Source organism: Mauremys mutica, chromosome 5, assembly GCF_020497125.1.
Source record: "Mauremys mutica isolate MM-2020 ecotype Southern chromosome 5, ASM2049712v1, whole genome shotgun sequence".
NCBI classification, from domain to species: domain Eukaryota; kingdom Metazoa; phylum Chordata; order Testudines; family Geoemydidae; genus Mauremys; species Mauremys mutica.
In genome coordinates, this window is record NC_059076.1 from 61,340,636 (window position 1) to 61,354,639 (window position 14,004).

The 14,004-nt window shown below is 40.7% G+C and overlaps 1 protein-coding gene across 9 annotated transcripts in view; it reads left to right on the forward strand.

Annotated features, from left to right (window-relative positions):
• DCLK2 (doublecortin like kinase 2) overlaps positions 1 to 14,004 on the forward strand; it is a 137,726-nt gene that overhangs the window by 19,672 nt on the left and 104,050 nt on the right. For all 9 annotated transcript variants that reach the window (XM_045019586.1, XM_045019588.1, XM_045019589.1 and 6 more), the window contains exon 2: positions 3,383 to 3,717. In XM_045019586.1, coding sequence (XP_044875521.1) covers positions 3,383 to 3,717 — 335 coding nt within the window. The remainder of the gene's footprint in view (positions 1 to 3,382; positions 3,718 to 14,004) is intronic.

Below are 14,004 nucleotides of genomic sequence, written 5' to 3' on the forward strand. Positions count from 1 at the left end.
GACTTTGAGTTACAGAGAATACACCTTTTACTCTAATTCAAACCAGCAAGTGACCTATGTCTCATGCTGCAGAGGAAAATGAAGAACCCCCATGGTCTCTGCCAATCTGACTTGGGGGAAGATTCCTGACCCCAAATATGGTGATCGGTTAGGGCCTGAGCATGTCTGCAAGACCCACTGGGCTGACACTGGGGAAAGAATTCACTGTAGTAATTCAGAGCCCTCCCTATATAGTTTCCCATCTATGGCCATTGGAGATGTTGCAAGATATTCTGATGATTGGTCTGCCTAAGTACCAATGATGAGGGCCCTATCAAATTCATGGTCCATCTTGATCAATTTCATGGCCAGAGGGTTTTTAAATTGGTCAATTTCATATGTTCAGACTTTTACATCTGGAATTTTGAGTGTTGTGATCGTGGGGCTCCCTTTTCTGGCAGCGGGGACTCACAGCTGGGGCGCTCTCAGCAGTAGGGGGAGATTGGACCCACATCCAAAAACCTCCTCTAGCTGCAGGAACCTTTGGGGCCCAGCACCGGAGCTTCCTGCAGTAGGGGGATGCACTCAGAGGTGGGTCTGATCTCCCCCTGAGAGTGGCTGTGTAGGAGAAGGACAAGTCCTGTCCCTCCCCAGCCCGACAGGGACTTGCAGCTAGGAGCCCCCATCTAGGGTGCTCCTCACAGCAAGGGGAAGATCAGATTTCATGGAGAAGGGCTTATTTCACGGTCCGTGGCACGTGTATGTGGGGGATTGGGGCTCCTATGAATGATATGGCAAGGAACAACCCCCCTTTCTTATAGCCCACTGTAACTCTCCTATGAGGTGGGGAGGGGGAGTGCATGGTAAGGTCCTAGTAATGCGTTGGCTGGAGGACCTGGATGGAAAACGAAGGGAGGTTGGTGGAAGCCCTGGGTAGTTACTTGAATGATCATGGAGTTTGCCTGCACTGCAGACTTTTATCTACCGGGTAGTCCCAGACATCTAATAATAAAGTTGTGGCCTGATTAAATCCATATCAAGAGTCTTCTGTCCTTCTTTCATTATAGCCAGTTAATGGGGCTGGGTTAGATAATTATTTAATGACAATAGACATTGAGATTCAAAACGTTAAAGCTTTATAACCATTAAAACACAAATTGTCAAAATCACCTATCAAAATATACAAAGTAAATAAATATTTTTTAAACTCTGAGTTCTCAAGGAACTCTTTGCCTATCTGTAAATTTTGATTATTATTGAGTGTGTGTGTGTGTGTGTGTGTGTGTGTGTGTGTGTGTGTGGTGAAATTCAAGCCTATGTATTAAATATTTCCAACTGATACATTTCATAGACACGCTGTAGACATTGACTCTGACTTCTCCTTTTAGTATGAGAGATGGTATATGACACTTTTTGGTATTAACAGAGATCTTCAAACTGTCAGCTATAAAAGGACTCTAAACTGCAATCTGCCAATGCATAGTGTCTGATATGTTCCTGTTGACGGCAATGGGGTCAGTTCCCAATGACATCAAAGAGTAGAACTGGGTTCCAAATTATGCAGAACAAAAATAACTAACTTAATTACAACTTATTTTCTTCAAATATAGCAAGTTAAATAAGCTTCCTGGGAGTTTTAGTTTTCTAGTAAACTAGACAGGGAAAAGTCACTTCAACTGGATTAAGAAAACGGACAAGTAAATTTCAAATCCTAGTAACTCAAAGGCAGTTTGTTTCTGCAACCTGTGAAGGAAATTTACAGTTTCTTTTGCTATTAGGGTAAACAATGCAACTTTCAGGCCAGGTCAGGTTTTTTTTGGAGTCCAAATTGTAGGGGAGCAAAGAAGAGGGTTTTGTAATGGAAATTAGTTAACTATGGATATGCTAACACACTTATGTAAAGTGTAACATCATGTATCTAATTTTCTGCACTTTTGAATTCTCTACATGTAGCATGATTATCAGTCATTTATTAATAAAACTAGATTAAATATTTACAAACATTTTTATTATAGCTTGCATGGTCATTTCAAATTAGAAAAAGGCCCATTGGGAGCAAATTTAAAACCTAGGTTTCAGCAGAATATTCTGAAACCTTTTGAATAGATTTACTGAAAACTGACTGTTCTGTATCCAGTGTTAGTTTATCATACTAATACAACCCCAGAGAATTACCATCATTTAGTCTAGAGTTCTATTGCTGTTCCTTTATAACTCTCTCCAGCAGTTTTTCCATTTCTCTGGTGTGTGAAATGATCTAACAAAATTCTGTCAACCATGTGACACAGCAAAGTAACAATAAAGCATAAGAGTTGCATATATGGCCTATACTTACTTTTAGTGTGTGTTCCCCCCCCCCCGCCCCCCATGAATGATTAAATATGATTGAAATTCTGAAAACTGCTGGGCTTTCTTTGAATTTATTATCTTAAAGAGTAGGGCATATGTATTTTACAAGCCACATGCGGTCAATATTTTAACAGGAGACTCTTATAAAATTTCCCTCCCCCCCCCAACCACAAAGCCTAGAGTGTTTGGGCTTCAAGAGAGGGAGGAAGGACTAGATAATCTATTAATATGTTTTCCTATTTAAACATTTAAAATGTTTCCAATAATCTGAGGTGGTAAGGAGGCAACATCACAAAGCAAGTTAACTAATATTGTTGTACACGTTTTCTGCAAATTCTTAGACTTTGTCTCCTGAAAATTAGTCAAGTATATTACTAGAATATCACAGTGTACAATTTGTGACTGTAGGGAAGCCCAGTTCCTCCTATTGGGTACATTCTACGGGGTGGAGTGAGTGGGTGTATGCAAGTTATTTTTTTTTATATATATTTTTTGTGAGCCCCAGGAATGTAATATTCTATAGAGATAATTCAGCAGTATGTAGAAAGGGAGTTCTGAGAGAGAGAGAGAAAAATCTCTCCAACCAGGGGCGGCTCTAGACATTTCGCCGCCCCAAGCAGGGCGGCATGCCGCGGGAGGCGCTCTGCCGGTCGCCGGTCCCGCGGCTCCACCGGACCCTCTGCAGGCACGCCTGCGGGAGGTCCACCAGAGCCGCCTGCCGCCCTCCCGGCGACCGGCAGAGTGCCCCCCACGGCATGCCGCCCCAAGCACGTGGTTGGCGTGCTGGGGTCTGGAGCCGCCCCTGTCTCCAACTCTCCCTTCAGTTTGGGTTAGCAGAATTTTTAATAAGGGACTCTTGAGGCCCCCTACCTAGCATATCACTGTGGTTTACATTAGAGTCAATTGGACAGGTAGATTATATTTGAAACCCAATGCATAGCACTGCTTCAGACAAGAAATTGTCAGTTTGTCAACTATTCCATATAGTCTCCAATCTGTTTAACATAAAACTCTAAATCACAATGTCTTTCTCTCTCCTTCCCTCCCCCTTCAGGTGAAAGTTATGTATGTGCATCCAATGAACCATATCGCAAAGTTGATTATACCAAGAATGTCAATCCAAACTGGTCTGTGAATATTAAGACTGGGTCTGCTCGATCCTTGACATCTCTGACATCGATGAAAAGTGAAGTGAAGGAGAGTAAAGATTTCATTAAACCCAAACTGGTGACTGTTATTCGGAGTGGAGTGAAGCCACGGAAAGCTGTGAGAATTCTGCTGAATAAAAAGACTGCTCATTCCTTTGAACAGGTTTTGACTGACATCACAGAAGCCATTAAGTTAGATTCAGGCATTGTCAAGAGACTTGTAACACTAGATGGGAAGCAGGTAAGAGAACAAACCATCTTGGGTATTGAATATTGAGTACAAATTAAGCTGCCTCTACTTTTATATTCTGTTATCATTTTCAGTTTTTGTTAACATCTAAGTTCTGCCCTGCTTATGAATATTATATTGTAACAGTTATTAATTTTTCCAAAGTCCTCCTTTATCATCCCAGAAAAGTAGGTTTGCTATTCTTCAACCAGGAGATATAATCACAATTTGGGAGGCTGGAATAGGGAAAAGGAAAAATTGGGATGAGTGCAACCAATCCAGGATTCCTGTCACCCTCAGCTCACTCATTTCCTGTCTCCAATAAATTACTGCTTCCACCTATAGGATATTATAGTAGAAATTCACTAGTTGATACTAGTGTGTGCATGTGGGAGGGGGGCCCTCAGGGAAAATGAAAGTATCTTCTTGTAGTCTTGTTACCTCCTCCCCCAGCTTATTTATTTCATCCACCTCTTGTCTTTCACTTTGCAGGGTCTTTGGGACAGGGACTAGTTTGTACAGTGTCTGAAGTCCTATTGCGCTAATCTATTTCAGGCTGTTAGCCATTTCTATAATATAGATTATTAAAACTCCAGGGCACATTTATGACCTCAGCATATTAGTGATAGGGTTGGGGACATTATGGGTGGTGATATACTTACTGTGGACTGAGGAGAATCTTCAGTTCTTGGCCCTCTGGGCACTGGGGAATGCTCTGAAAAAGGGCAAAACACATTTGGCTGCTGCAGTAACTCTTCCTCATGCTCCTGGGAAGTGGATATGGCCAGGCTATGATTGGCGTGGTAGTGAGGAGGAAGCAGTAAATGTTCTCAGGCAGGGTAGGCAAACTTCTAGAAAAGCTTTCTCTTCAATCTGCTGCTTTATTCCTCAGCTGCAGGCCTGAGGGGAGCTGTCACTGTTACCTCTTCGTTACTGTGCAGTTTTTCAACTGTGGAGAAGAGTAAAGATGGCAACTGCTCTGTTAAGGGCGGGAGATTCAGACTGTTACCCCAGCACAGACTGAGAACTGCCCTACAGGGCAGTAATGTATTTAGATTGCTGGGGACAGTGATATCAGTAACGTCATGCTGAAATTCTGCTTCTTTATATGCATCTCCCTTTCCAAAATGAAGCTGTGGAAGCAGATGTTTCTACACAACTGGCTCATAAAAGCTGTCTCTTCTCCTTCCCTGTTCCCACCTGCACAATATACATAAAGCATGGAGCAAACTAAGGTCTTGGCTGATATAATTGAATCTGAGTAGGCTTTGATCTATTGACAGAACTATCCTTCACAGTGCAGCATTTGTTTTGTTTTGTTTTTTCCATTTGTACATAGGGACAAAGGCAGCACTGAGCCCAAATGCCACTTAGCCAATTCCTGACTTCTTTGCAGGTGCTGCATTAGATTGGCCCATCATACATTTGAGGAAGAAATGGGGGGGAGGGGGAAAAAGAGTAAGTTTAGAGTAACTAGCTGTTTCCCAACAGGCAAATGTTCCTTCGTTTCATGCTGTAGCAGTGTTTCTGCAAGCCTCAATTATTCTTTCTAGTGAGGGAAATAGCAAGTTGCCTAGCTCTACTTCCACCTTAGTCATATTCTTGGTGATTAGCTAATAGTGTGTGTGGCTGCATAGGCAACCCTATGGGGGCTCTGTCTTCAGGCACACTGATTAGCAGAAAGGCTCCTTTGCTTTGGCAGGTAACTGTTTCACCTTCCTAGAGGGGAGAGATGCTTCTGCCTTTCCTGCAGTAATGGCCTGACTCTCACACACATAACACTGTGTGTGTGCAGGTTTTTGTTTGTTTGTCCTTTGCTGGTATACATAGAGGTTGGCACCAAGGGCATTTGTACGGTTTGGCAGATGGCAAGGCGCTTTGGTTCCAATTAGCAGCTGATGGAGATTTCTGAGCCCATTTTCCCTAATGCAGTAATTACTTCTTCTTCCAAATTTGCTAGGAAGGCAATTCTTTTGTGTTGATGTCCTGTTGCTGGCAAAACTTGAAAGGCAACTTTAAAAAAAGTCATTTTGTAATTGTAAAATGTAACTGCTGTTGTGTGGGGTTTTTTTTTTCATCTTATCTGCTAGAAAATACTCTACTAACCCTTCTGGCCTCTCAAAAATTAAGAAAAGTATAAATTGTGCTCTGCTAATTTGGAATTGATATAGGATGTTTGTTTTAAGTAAAGACATTCAGATATTATTTGCAAAATAATAATTTTCCCCACAACATTCCTCTTCATTTCAAAAAGAATCCTTAGTTCTCTTGTTAATTTGTTTTATTTTCAGTTGAGAGATTTACACTCTGAGGGGGAAAGATCATTAAATTAGTGATCTTTTGAGTAAACCTTCCTTTTAATTTCAAGCAGTACATTGGAAAGAAAAGTCTCAAAATAATTGTCTAATATTTTTCATCTACACATCAGACTGTTCTTATAGCAACAACATGACTATAGTTATGCATAGAGGAAAAACATTTTCTTGAGATTTTTGTGTATTATGAGTTATTTTAAGCAATAATTTATAACATCCAATTAAACATTCTTCATTACTTTGAACACCAGTGACCTGTAGTTATAACAATAAGATCTGGACTTTTAGATTGTTAGTTGTTCAACTCTCAACAGAATCTAGTTCCTGTTTCCCAGATTCTGACAGAGCATCAGTGCAAGACAAAATGCTCTGGTAAAAGTACCATGGCCTAGACTTTCTTTTCCTCTATTCTGGAGGATTTGCTCGATGTCTTCCTACAAGCAGAGTGAGAGCTGTATCTTCTCTCTTCATTCGTTTCTGGAATCCCTCCTTCCTACTCTGAAGTGAGGCAAGACAGACTAAACTTTGTTTAGAAAGTTAATCCTCTGTGCTCCAAATAAAGGATGGAGTGTTTAGATCTTGTTAAAGGAGCTCAAAGTAGTTGCCAGCACAGACTAGATATTGCCCTACAGGTCAGTAATGTATTCAGATGACTGGGGACAGTAACCTTCTGCTGAAATTGTTTCCTTATGTTCAAGAAAGCGCATTCTGTTGCCAGCTGCATGGTATAGAAATAGAAAGCAAGTATTGGTCACATAATGGACATAAAATATTTTGTCCATCCTCATCTTGACTCACCTCTCTTCCTCCTTCATACCAACTGCTTGGTAGTTTTATTAACAATTTTATTGGGAATTTCCATAACAATTCAACAAGACTAAAAAGTTAGGATCCTCCCCCAAAAGGTTGTCAGTACAGTATAACAAATTGTACTGACTGAAAGAACATGCCTCAAACAATAGGTAATGCTTTTAGCTCACGCTTGGTCCCTGAAAACCAATGTTATCTAGGTAGTTATCTCCATGCTGCTGAGTTGAAACAAATTCTCTTCAATGTTCTTTTAGGCCAGCTCCACATAAGGGTCCCATAATTTATTAAAGAGTGGTAAGTGAAGCTCTGTATGTAAGTAAATGTTTCTAGTGGGAGGCTTGTCTTGGGGAATTTATGAAGGCCAAATGTACCTGTTAAAACAGCCTTGTTGTGAGATTAGGCAGCATTTCTTGATGTCAGCAAGAAATGGATAGGCAAGAGCAAGAGAAGTAGGATTAGCAGAACAATTGGTATCCAAGATCAGTTCCTTCATTTCTCATCATCTGGTTTCCCCAGAGAATCTGAGACCCCCAGTATAATTCCCATCTGACTGGGATTGATGCTTTGTCACAGAGCCTAATAAATAACCTTTCAGTTTACAGAACATAGTGTAAAATTAATATTTTCTAGCTTTAAAAATAATTAAAAATAATGGTGCCTTGTGAGAGGGGAAAAAATGAGAATTTATAACCTTACGTTTGCGAATGTAATTTGCAAACTGGTACTGGTTACCTATGGGTGGGTAGGGAACTGAACTAATGATAGTGCAGGGCAGTTTCTGTAAGACTACATTAATTTTTCAGTTTAAAAATAAACCTTTTTTATCAGTAATGCTTACAGTGAAGAAACTAGGCATAAGTTAATATGCGAAGGGTTGTAGTGACTCTCATCCCCTCTGTATTTTAAGCATATTTTAATTGCACTGTTACATTACTATCAGACATTTTACTGCAGGTGTTAGAAATTACTATAATAGAGATTTGCCTCCACATTAGTTGGCATTGTACATACTCAAAAGCTATTGAAAATTGGAACGCCTCCCCATTAAAAAGAGTGCTTTATCTTTCTTCTCACGTTTCAGGCTCTAAGCCAGTGTTGCCACCTCTCTCAGATTTATTGTGAATACTGTAGTACAGTTTTGGCCTCCTGCTTCAGACGGTCTCATGAAGATGCAATTTTGGAGGAACTGAGGGCTTGTCTACACTTACCTGCCGGGTCGACGCGGTGAGTTCGACTTCTCGGAGTTCGAACTTCGCGTCTAATCTGGACGTGATAGTTCGAACTCCCCGCGTGCTCCGGTCGACTCCGGTACTCCACCACTGCAAACGGCGGTGGCGGAGTCGACCTTGGAGCTGCGGACTTCGATCCCGCAGCGTCTGGACGGGTAAGTAGTTCGAACTAGGGTACTTCGAGTTCAGCTACGCTATTCACGTAGCTGAACTTGCGTACCCTAGTTCGACCCCTGCCCTTAGTGTAGACCTGCCCTGAGAGAGAGAGATGGAGAAACTCCCCCTCACATTGTCCTGTAGGCTAGGGCAGTTTCAGTAAACTGGAAGCCCAGAGACCACAAGTTTTAGTCCCAGCTATTTCACTGATTGCTAAGAGTTGTGAAGGGCATAGAAATTGTGGTGATGATGGACCCTCATGTGGCTTCTGTGGTGGTGGTAACTCTGACTCACCCATTTTGCAGATAGATGATTGCAAGCTTAGCTTTCATGTAAGAGGTGCTGCTGCTTGCCTGCGTGGCGAGGGAGACTCCCAGTCTGAATATGATCCAAGCAATCTTAATGCAGTTTCATCACTGTGAACCTGCCACAAGGAAAGCTGGGCACACAGTCACACTTGTGGCTTCTCTGGGTGATTGGTTGCTCCATGAGGAGACAAAGGTGTCTGACTGAAGACAAGGTAATAGTAGATGTATGTAAAGTAGTGTGAGAGTCAGCCTGCGGAAGAAACACTGTTGGGCCAGGAGAAAAATCTTCAGAGCTGTGATTGGTCACACTGCCTGATTGGTTCAAAGAGCAGAAAACATGGCGAGAGTATGTTTTCCATTCAAAAAGTTTAATTATTTTTGTCAGTGTTTTATTACTACAATAACACATTTAAAAATTGAAGGATAATGGGCCAAAGCTTTCTATTGAAATTGTGCCACAGTAACTTGCGACAGTGTTTGCTATAGTGCATTTTTTGTTGTTGTTCACATTTGATAAAATAATCCATTCTTTCACAAAAACTGACCAAAGCACCACCACTTATGTAGCACGGAGTTGCTATTTAAATAGTTCAGTTTGTACTTCAAACGGTGACATTTTATGGCTAATTTTTTGCTGAGAGATGTTTAGTTAGGTTTTGGAATATTAATAAAACTAATCTTAATGACAATTGCTTTAATGACAGCAATTTAAGTAGTGATTTGCAGAAATGGACTTAGTAGCTAGCATGGTAAATGAAAGGCATGTGATTATGGTCTGCCACCTGCCATTCTAAGATGAAATCACAGAGCTGGAATCTAAACCTTGGGAATTTGTTGAGTCCCACTGACTTTGACCATTAACAGATAATTAGTCTGGTAAAACCTTTGGAATTTATCCTGCAGCTGTTCTATGTCGGATTAGGATTGGTGTCAACTGCTGACTGTCAGATTCTTAAAGGGCCCTAATTAAAACCTTTCCACCAGTAGGGAAGCCTGCCCCTGACTAGGACTTGAACCTTGTGCTGTCAGCTCAAAGGGAGGCTTAGTAAGAGATATTAGCTACCTGGAACATGTATCACTTGTCCATGAAAGGTGCATTGTGGCCATCACCTCAGCCAGGGCAGTAGATAAATTGGGAGCCCTAATGGTGGATCCCTCATGCACTATATTCCAGAAGGACAAAGTGTCATTACAGCTACATCCCCAAGGTGGCTTCAGAGTTCTGCATAAACCAACCTGTGCACTTACCTGTTCTCCACCCCTTCATTCCCAAACTGCATGAGTCGGAGAGGTGAGAAGGCTTCATTTCCCTTGATGTACAACATGTTCTCACCTTCTATCTGCAAAGGACAAGATTGATTTGAAAATCTCTCAGACTTTGTTGCCATAGCTGGACCTCAGACTCTTTCTGCTATCTTCTCTGAGAGGATCTCGAAGTGGATCATGGGTTGTATCTTACTCTAACAATTGTCTCTCATTCCTCCCCAACAAGGAGCAAGTTCATGAGACATTATACTCTAGGACTGGACTCCACTGCTGACACATCCTCTGGGACAGCAGTCCTTTATCTGGCTCTGCAACCTGCATCCTTGCACTCTCCGCTACTTGAGTACTGCTTATCAGTCCCCTACAGTGCAATACACCTAGGGACCAGCACTCGGAGGAGGAGGAAGTTACTTATCCTGTAGTAAGTAGAGGTTCTTTGAGAAGTGTGGTCCCTCTCTGTATTCCGCTACCCACCCTCCTTCCTCTCTCTGCTTTGGACCTTGCTTGGATTCGTGGTAAAGAAGGAACTGGAGAGGTTGTCAGCCCACACTGTCCTTTATCATGTTGTTTGGAGGCACAAGGAGATTCAGGGAACGTGCAGGCAAACAGATACTGCTTTCGGTATGCTTTGATTCTGGGCACATGAAGCATATGCATACCCCACAGAGGCATTCAGATACGGACCACACATCTCAAAAAGCTCCAGTTACTATAAGGTAAGTAACTTCTCCCATCCTCCCTTTATGTCATCACCGCTACACACACAAACAAAAAGTTAGTGAGACATTATGGTGAGTGAGTGGTTGTGGGATTTTTGTTTGTGATCAGTTTTTAAGTTAGGGTTCCTAAAGTAACTGTAATGTACCCTCTTTGAGAGTTTTACAGTAGACTGTTTGGTAATTTTATGAATTAATATTTATAATATGAGAACTGTGGTTGTGTAATGGTTGCTGTGGAAACTGTATCTTTGAATAGCCTGACTTTTGTGTATGATGTTCTTCTGAGAGGGAAGGGGGGAACAAATCTGCAAGATTAATTAATTTGAATTTGCAATTACTGTACTATACAGTGAAAGAAGCACATGTTGAGACTCAGAATCAGATGCATTGAGGAGTTTTTTTGTTTGTGGGTGTTTTTTAAATCTTCTTGAATCATCCATCAGTCTTACAATTTATAGGAGAACATCAACAATCTACACTAGATTCTGCACAGAGGGTACAAGGTGTATAGATTATGCCAATATGAATCTTGAGCTCTGCGCATCAGTATGTTTTAAATTGCTAGAAAGTTTGTCACCCTCTTTTAATGCCTATATAAGAGAATAATTTGTACAGTAAACCATTATGTTTAGTAAAAATAATTAGTTGGAAAATGATTTCCTAACTATTTTTTATCTTAGTGTATATCAAAAGCATTAGGTGGAAATTCTCCAAGGCAAAATTGAAGTTTGCCATCAAACTCCTACTAAAAGGCAATGGGAGTTCAGTGAACAACTCTTACTTGTGCCTTTGAAAATGATCTACCTTGTGCTCATAAGGAATAAGTCCAGGGCAAGTTTCTGAAGTTTTAAAGACGCAATTTCTGTCATATTATGTAAAAAAAATTTTGTGTGTCTGAAAATCTTTCTAACTGGTGGTTTTTAAAAAACACACACACACACACAAAAACCCAACTGCTTATATTTGAATAGCTAAAAATATTAGTCGCTGCCAGTGCTGCAACATCCATGCGGATATTTTTAGCAAGCTAGCTTCAGCTGAGCTAATGTGAGTGTGTCTGCCCACATTGGGGAATCTCATCTCCCAGCTGCAGTGTAGGCCTACCCACAGGCTAAAACTGGAGATAACTAGGCAAAGAAAGAACTTTTCTTAAGGTGCCTCTTACAACTTTAAAAACACACTTGTGCGAGGAGGGAACAGACTAGAAGAACAACTCTTAGACCTACGATGACAACATAAGAATGGCCAAACTCGGTCAGACCAATGGTCCCGCTAGCCCAGTATCCTGTCTTCCAACAGTGGCTGATGCCAGGGGGTGAACAGAACAGGGCAATTTATCAAGTGATTCATCCCTTGTCATTCAGTCAGAGGTTTAGGATACCCAGAGCATGGGGTTGTGTCCCTGACCATCTTGGATAATAGCCATTGATGGGTCTGTTCTCTATGAATTTATCTAATTTTTTTTAAACCAGTTCATACTTCTGATCTTCACAACGTCCCTGGCAATGAGTGACTGCTGATGAATATTGAGCCATGACAATTCCAAAATCTTTTGTTCAGGTATATCTCCTGAAAGGAGAAATGTTCAGAGGAGTTAGGGTACCCTTAAAATATTTTAAGGGTACTCTGTTTCTCTAAAGGGAAGAATTGGGCTTCTGAAAACCAAGATTTTTTATTTATTTTTTTTAATTGCAGGGGGGGCCCCAAACACCTAAAAGTGAAGAATCTGTTGAATGAGGAAAGGACCCAAAAGGATAGGGAAAATGCATTAGGTGCAAACTAGATTGTAAGCTCTTAGGAGCAGGGACTGCAGCTTTCAGTCTTTTTGTTCAGCACTTTTTACAAGGATGCCCCATTTCTTTTGTTCAGGTATATCTCCTGAAAGGAGAAATGTTCAGAGGAGTTAGAGTGCCCTTAAAATATTTTAAGGGTACTCTGTGTGTTACTACAAACAGTAAATGGGAAGAATAATCTTTTTCCTCCTCCTCACTTATTCCCCACCTGTAAGCATCAGCATTTATTAATCTGGTTAGATTTAAAAGCAATGAGCTCCAAGCGGGTCTGTATTTATGTCATGGTATGTTTAAGGAAAGATTGTCATAACAATGTCAAGTCATACAAACCATGGTAAAAATTAAACATACCATAGTTTGCTATAAAATAACTGACTTACGCAGAATTTACTTGTATCCTGGAAGTTGGAGCATAGCAATTTTGTATACCTCTTACACATTGAAACTTCCTGTTTTAATTTATTCTCAATGCATCAGTGTTGCTCAGCTGTTGCTCTTGGTGGTTTTATCATGCATCAGTAAAAGCATCTGATGTCACAGCCTATTTCTCTTGCTGGCAACGGTGAACAATACTTTTCAAAATACTGTGTGCTTTTGTTTGGATGTAATGTGGAAGAAAGTTAAACTGAGCTGTTTGTATACTGTGTGTATTACACAATATTCATAAACGAATGTGCACATACTTGAATATTTATTTTGGGGGTGATTAAAACATCAGTATTATGAGAATATTGCAGTTGTGATTTTAATGCGGAAAGATTTCTTGTTTTTAAATTGCAATAGATTATGAAACTATTGTATTCCAATTAGAACAAATACATGCCATTACATTGTACTGGGGAAAACTTCTTTTAGGCTTATTTCCCACTGGAGTCAATGGGAGTTGTACTTCCCTGCTCCAGGGCTGAATTTGGCACATCATGTTTAATGTTAGTAAAGCATGAAGTAATTGCATTTCCAGTAATTGTAAATCCTATTTTCTTGATATAATGGAGACATGAGAAGGGCAACATGAAATAGACTAAATGAACTGTTGGGATGTTTCTTTTATAGGACATCTGTTATTTACTTATTCCCATAATACAAGAACTAGGGGTCACCAAATGAAATTAATAGGCAGCAGGTTTAAAACAAATAAAAGGAAGTTCTTCTTCACGCAGCGCACAGTCAACTTGTGGAACTCCTTACCTGAGGAGGTTGTGAAGGCTAGGACTATAACAATGTTTAAAAGGGGACTGGATAAATTCATGGTGGCTAAGTCCATAAATGGCTATTAGCTAGGATGGGTAAGAATGGTGTCCCTAGTCTCTATTCGTCAGAGGATGGAGATGGATGGCAGGAGAGAGATCACTTGATCATTGCCTGTTAGGTTCACTCCCTCTGGGGCATCTGGCATTGGCCCCTGTCGGTAGACAGCTACTGGGCTAGATGGACCTTTGGTCTGACCCGGTACGTCCGTTCTTATGTTCTTACGTTCTTATGTAACTGTTTTATCCAAAGCTGAAACAGTTTCACCAAGTACAGCATATTCTGTTTCACCTCCAAATATTGGGAAACAAATCTAAAAAATCACTTTCATCATCGTGTAGATAGGGGGATTGATTTTTACAATCCAATCCTCTTATCTTTCTGTGTAAGGACTGTAGGATTGCAAATGCTAGTGACAAAGGGAACAAGGATTTTTTTCCTTTCTACAGTGATTC